The 6,554-nt window shown below is 43.6% G+C and overlaps 1 protein-coding gene across 2 annotated transcripts; it reads left to right on the top strand.

Moving 5' to 3' along the window:
* Window positions 1–5,958: 5,958 nt before the first annotated feature.
* LOC100946771 (ubiquitin-conjugating enzyme E2 variant 1-like) lies at window positions 5,959–6,399 on the top strand. 2 transcript variants are annotated; one of them, XM_012811045.1, is made up of 2 exons: window positions 5,959–6,125; window positions 6,252–6,399. In XM_012811045.1, the coding sequence occupies exons 1-2, from the start codon at window positions 5,959–5,961 to the stop codon at window positions 6,397–6,399; spliced, it is 315 nt and encodes a 104-aa protein (XP_012666499.1). The 2 variants fall into 2 exon arrangements, with proteins under 2 accessions (XP_012666499.1, XP_003799300.1); XM_003799252.3 differs by having other exon boundaries at window positions 5,959–6,399.
* The last annotated feature ends 155 nt before the right edge of the window (window positions 6,400–6,554 follow it).

The raw sequence follows: 6,554 nt of genomic DNA, 5'->3' as shown, positions 1-6,554 counted from the left end.
AAAAAAACTAGCTGGGCCTCCAGGGTGCCTGTAGTCCCAGCTCCTCCGGAGGCTGAGTCAAGGGGATCGTTTGAGCCCAGGAGTTTGAGGTTGCAGTGAGTTATGACTCCATGGCACTCCACCCAGGGCTACAGAGTGAGATTCCATCTCAGAAAAAGAAAAGAAAAAATTTGGAGATTCACAAATACTTCCCCAACAGATTCCAAGACCCAGGTTAAGAACTCCAGCGTGGGCTGGCCCCTGTAGCTCAAGTGGCTAAGGTGCCAGCCACATACACCTAAGGTTGTGGGTTCGAATCCAGCCCGGGCCTGCCAAACAACAATGACAGCTCCAACCAAAAAATAGCCGGGTGTTGTGGCAGGCACCTGTGGTCCCAGCTACTTGGGAGGCGGAGGCAGGAGACTTGCTTGAGCCCAGGAGTTGGAGGTTGCTGTGAGCTGTGATGCTACAGCACTCTACCCAGGGGGACAGCTTGAGGCTCTGTCTCAAAAAAAAAAGAACTCCAGCGTTATACCTCCCTCCCTGTCTGTAGGTGCAGCTGTATAATATCACCCTTACACAAACAAGAACACCATCTTGAGCTGTAGTTTCCCATTACCTCGTATCTATCTTGAGGTAGAAACTATTGGCAGGCCTCCTGTTGCTTAAGAAATAAAGTTCCCCCAGAAGTGCATTAATGTACATAGTTACCATTCCATTAAAAAAAATGCAAAAAAAAAGAAAGAAAGTTCCACAGCTCGGCACCTGTGGCTCAAGTGGCTAAGGTGCCGGCCACGTACACCTGAGCTGGCAGGTTCAAATCCAGCCCGGCCCACCAAACAGCAATGATGGCTGCAACCAAAAAATAGCCGGGCGTTATGGAGGGTGCCTGTAATCCCAGCTACTTGGGAAGTGGAGGCAGGAGACTCGCTTGAGCCCAGGAGTTGGAGGTTGGAGATTGCTGTGAGCTGTGATTCAACAGCACTCTATCCAGGGCAACAGCTTGAGGCGCTGTCTCAAAAAAAAAAAGAAAAGAAAAGAAATAAAGTTCCGTTTCTTTACCTAGGAATTAAGTTGGCTGCAACTTCTTCACTAACGGAGTCTACTGGGATTCTCCATACACATTTTGCACTTAGTGGTCTTGTTCAGTCTTATGGCTTGGAATGTCATCTTTTAGGGTACCCCTTCTCAGAAGGCTTCAGTCTAACAGGAAGGAGCATCTCTTAAAACTTTGAGTAGGCCTGCCTTTGAGTATGGTCATTTACCTGAAACCAAAGTATTCCCAGAATTCCCTGGCATAAGGATACACACAAGGTTAAACTTTTATTGTTGTATTTTTATTTGGATTTTTGTCTTCTTTTAATTGTCTTGTAACAGTTATGTTTTTTGGATTTTTTTGTTTGTTTTTAAAAACCAGGCATGGCGCCCATAGCATAGTAGTTACAGCACCAGCCACATACACCAACACTGGCAGGTTTGAACCCAGCTTCGTCCAGCTAAACAACAATGACAACTGCAACAAAAAGTAGCAGGACATTGTGGTGGGTGCCTGTAGTCCCAGCTACGTTGGGATGATGAGGTAAGAGAATTGTTTAAGCCCAAAAGTTTGAGGTTGCTGTGAGCTGTGACAGCAGAGCACTCTACTAAGGGCAACATAGTGAGAATCTGTCTCAAAAAAAAACAGATCTTGTGGGCTCAGCACCTGTAGTTCAGTAGCTAGAGCGCTGGCCACATACACTGGGGCCAGCAAGTTCAAACCTGGTCCAGGCCTTCTAGAGAACAGTGTAGCAGGCACCTCTAGTCCCAGCTACTTGGGAGGCTGAGGCAAGAGAATGGCGAAAGCCCAAGAGTTTGAGCTTGCTGTGAGCTGTGACGGCACAGCACTCTACTGAGGGCAACATCATGAAATTCTGTCTCAAAAAAAAAAGATCTTGTTGTGTTGCTAGGCCTACTTCAAACACCTGAACTCAAGCTATCCTCCTGCCTCAGCCTCCTCAGTACTGTGGCTGTAACTACTGCTGCATGCCACTGAGCCCAGCTCACACAAGGTTAAATTAACAATCATATCCCTCACATGCTGCTCTTTTATCTGTTTCTTCCCACAGAGTCTTGGCACCCTGCAAAGTCACCTTCCTCCCCCACTAGGTCTTTCTGGGAGAATCTGTTTTAGGATATAACTCAGATGCCTCTCAGAGTCTCAGTACCACCATTCTCCAGACTGTCCACCCCTTACCACACCACAGTCACCACCAAACTCTGCCCACTCCAAGGGGCCTCTATTCTACCAACCCTGTAAACCTCACCACCAGTCACTTACCATAGAGGTCTGAGCCCTTTCCTCTGGCTCCTTCTGCCACTTCCAAACTTAGATAAAATGCCTCCCCTCTACATGTGGGACTTGGTTTCTGAAGGGCCCATGGGCATAAACCCAAAAGTGTAGGGAGCAAACTTTGATGAATAGAAACAAGGCAGGAAGGAACCAACCATATAAATTTCCTTTTCTTCTCCCTCCATGGACTATTCTAAGACATGGTTTCTTTGCACAACCTGTCAGGAGCTATCCTGTGTGGCTGATTGGACACCCATGCCAGTCTGCCAAGTTTTTACCATCCTGTTGTGAAGCCGCAGCCAGTACAATACTTCTCATCCTTCCCTGCTTTATTTATCTCTTCCCTTCATTCTGTCTTAGGCTAAAGCATCAGCTCTCATCATCCTTGTCTTCAGGTCTTTTTTCTAGAGAACTCAGGCAGCACAGTTCAGTTTATGAAGTAGATTCACTGAAAGGTTTCACCCACCTCTCCCTGGTAGACATTCCTTTGTTTGCTCAAAAAAATTTCTAAGTGCCTTCTAGTGGCCTCAACTGATGTTGTCATCAGTGAGGACGCCACGGTCTTCACTGGTAGTTCCCTTCTAATACTTCCAAAGACTGTTATTCCTCTGGGGGCCAACAGAGTGGCAGCACAGGTCCCTCTGCCCCCTGCAGCACTCCAGTGTCACTGATATCACTGATGAAACTCATGCTCTAAACTAGCCCAGTGTTGTGGGCTCCTGTTATCTCAGCTACTCAGGAGGCTGAAGCAAGAAGATCGCTTGACCCTAAGAGTTTGAGGTTGCTGTGAGCTATGACGCCACAGCACTCTACCAAGAGTAATAGAGTTTAAAACTCTGTCTCAAAATAAATAAGCTCATGATCTAAGTCTCTTAAGAAAGGAATTCTTTTTTGCTTTTGCCCTAACAACTCTGCTCATGGAGTCTACACCACAAACCAAGGAGTTTCAGAAGACAAATAGCTATTATTATCTCCACCATTCTCCTATCGTCTTCTGCTGACATTTGAAGCAGCTACTTGAATCACAACACAAAGCCCAAATGTAGACTTCTGCAGACTACCAACATACTGCACGTCTGCTATATCTACAGATATGCCCAATATTATAAAATACTGTAGACTTTTTGCTGGTATACCTGTCCCAGGAGATAGCAAAATTCCTTAAGTATAACTGGTATGCAGAAAAATGAATAAATAAAATCCCTATTTCCCACTTTTAATCTGTGACAAAATATATGTGTCTCTACAGTAGTAGTTAGTGCTTCATGACATTATTAGCACAAACTTTGTGGCTTAAAATAACACATTTATTATGTCATAATTTCTATGGGTCCAAAGTTCAGGCCTGGCTTAGATGGGTCTTCTGCTTTGGGTCTCACAAGGGTACAGTCAAGGTGTTGCTTAGGGCTGTGGTCTTATCCAAGGCTCTACTGGGAAAAGTTATGCTTCCAAACTCACTGAAAATTTAATTTCTTGTGGTTATAGGACTAAGAGCTTCAGTATATTTCTGGCTACCAGCCAGAAGCTGCCTTCAACAACTAGAGGTCATCCACAATTACTGGTTACATAAGGTTGCCTGTGCTTTAACATAATTAAAGCACATAAGCCAAGAAGGTTGTAGAGAGTTCACTAATAAGAACTAAGTATTGGCAAGGTGCAGTGGCTCACGCCTGTAATCCTAGCACTCTGGGAGGCTAGGTGGGTGGATTGCTTGTGCTCAGGAGTTTAAGACCAGCCTGAGCAAGAGTGAGCCACTGTCTTTACTAAAAATAGGGGGGAAAAAAAAACTAGCCAGGCATCATGGCAGGCACCTAGTCCCAGCTACTTGGGAGGCTCAGGCAAGAGAATCGCCTAAGCCCAGGAGCTGGAGGTTGCTGTGAACTGTGATGTCACAGCACTCTACTGAGGGCAACAAAATAAGACTCTGTCTCTAAAAAAATAAACAAAATAAAAGGGCTTCATGCCTACTTGCTGTGGCACTGGGGTCCATTCTCTGTGTATGGAGAATATATCTTGCTTTGTAAACCTGTATCTCACTCGATAAGCCTGTCTGTCCCTTTCTCAATAAACTTTATTTCACACTTTATGTGAATATTTAAAAACTCTGTACTGGCTGGGTGCAGTGGCTCATGCCTGTAATCCCAGCACTTGGGGGGCCTGGGCAGGAGGATTGCCTGAGCTCATGAGTTCAAGACCACCCTAAGGCAGAGTGAGACCCTGTCTCTAAAAATTAGCCAGGCATTGTGGCAGATGCCTGTAGTCCCAGCTACTTGGGAGAACAAGGCAAAAGAATCAATTGAGCCCAAGAGTTTTAGGTTGCTGTGAACTATAACACCATGGCACCCTACTGAGGGTGATCAAGTGAGACTCTGTCTCAAAAAATAAATAAATAAATAAAAACTCTGTGCTTCTCTATAGAAGCAGAGATCTGGACCATTGTCTGCCATTTTCCTCCTTTGCCTCCTCAAAAAATTAGTAATTAAATGAGCAAAGGATTTGAATGGACACGTTACTGAAGATATACAGGTGGCCAAAAAGCATAAGAAAAGATGACCATGTGCAGTGATTAATGCCTGTAATCCCAGCTATGCATGAGGCTGAGACAGGAGTTACCAAATAACCTGGCAATTCCACTTGTAGGTATATTTGTATTCCCAAGAGTATTGAAAAGATACTGAGTGGCTCAAAGGAGTAGGGCACCGGCCCCATATACAGGAGGTGGCGGGTTCAAACCCAGTCCCGGCCAAAAAAAAAAAAAAAACCTGCCAAAAAAAAGATACTCACACAAGCACTTTCACATGAATGTGTGTAGCTGCATTATTCATCTACCTAAGAAGTAGAAAACAACCCAATGACCATCAATTAATGAATGGATAAAAATATTGTGATCAATATGATATATAATAATGGAACATTCAGCTATAAAAGGAAACGAAGCACCAGTAATCCTTGCACTCTGAGAGGCTAAGGTGGATGGATCGCCTGAGTTCACAGGTTAGAGACCAGCCTGAGCAAGAGTAAGACCTGTCTCTAAAAATAGCTGGGCATTGTGGCGGGGGCCTGAAGTCCCAGTTACTTAGGAAGGTGAGGCAAGAGAATCACTTGAGCCCAAGAGTTGGAGGTTGCTGCGCTGGGTCACTCTCCCAAGGGTGACAAAGTGAAACTGTGTCTCAAAAAAAGAAAGAAAGAAAAAGGAAATGAAGTATGGAGACAACATGGGCAAACTTTGCAAACATGCTAAATGAAAACAGTCAGTCACAACCTGATAGGATGGAGGGCAGATCCTTATTGAAGCTATGTAAAAACAAACAAACAAAAACCTGTGGTTATGACAAGGGAACTGGCTAAACACACTTTGTATAATATTTAGCCAATATTGCTATTGTTCTGAATGGTTTTGTAAATAGGGCTAATCAATATATCATTAATTATGACATTACTGTCATAAGTTTTTCTTTATTAGTTTATAATCAATATTATGATCTTTCATGATATTGCATTTTCTGAATTCTGAGGGATCAATCTGTACCAGATATTATTTAAAGGATGTTTCATTCACGTTTGAACAGGTCTAAAAAATTGGTGGTTAGAGATAAAGAAAAATGCTTTTTAACATGTTCATTAAAAATAGAATATAATGGCGACACAAGATGGCAGCCACCACGGGCTCAGGAATAAAAGTCCCTCGCAATTTCCAATTGTTGGAAGAACTCGAAGAAGGCCAGAAAGGAGTAGGAGATGGCACAGTTAGCTGGGGTCTAGAAGATGATGAGGACATGACACTTACAAGATGGACAAGGATAATTGGGCCTCCAAGAACAATTTATGAAAACCGAATATACAGCCTTAAAGTAGAATGTGGACCTAAATACCCAGAAGCTCCCCCCTTTGTAAGATTTGTAACAAAAATTAATACGAATGGAGTTAATAGTTCTAATGGAGTGGTGGACCCAAGAGCCATATCAGTGTTAGCAAAATGGCAGAATTCATATAGCATCAAAGTTGTCCTGCAAAAGCTTCGGTGCCTAATGATATCTAAAGAAAATATGAAACTTCCTCAGCCACCTGAAGGACAGTGTTATAGCAGTTAATCAAAAGGAAAACCACAGGCCCTTCCCCTTCCCCCCCCCCATTCCATTTAAACAGTCTTCATTTTCCACAGTAGTAAATTTTCTAGATACGTCTTGTAGACCTCAAAGTACTAGAAAGGAAGCTCTCATTCAAAGGCAATTTATCTTAATATACT

Source organism: Otolemur garnettii, unplaced genomic scaffold (assembly GCF_000181295.1).
Source record: "Otolemur garnettii isolate 467f Iridium unplaced genomic scaffold, OtoGar3 scaffold00148, whole genome shotgun sequence".
In the NCBI taxonomy this organism is placed as follows: domain Eukaryota; kingdom Metazoa; phylum Chordata; class Mammalia; order Primates; family Galagidae; genus Otolemur; species Otolemur garnettii.
This window is presented reverse-complemented; position numbering and strand designations above follow the sequence as displayed.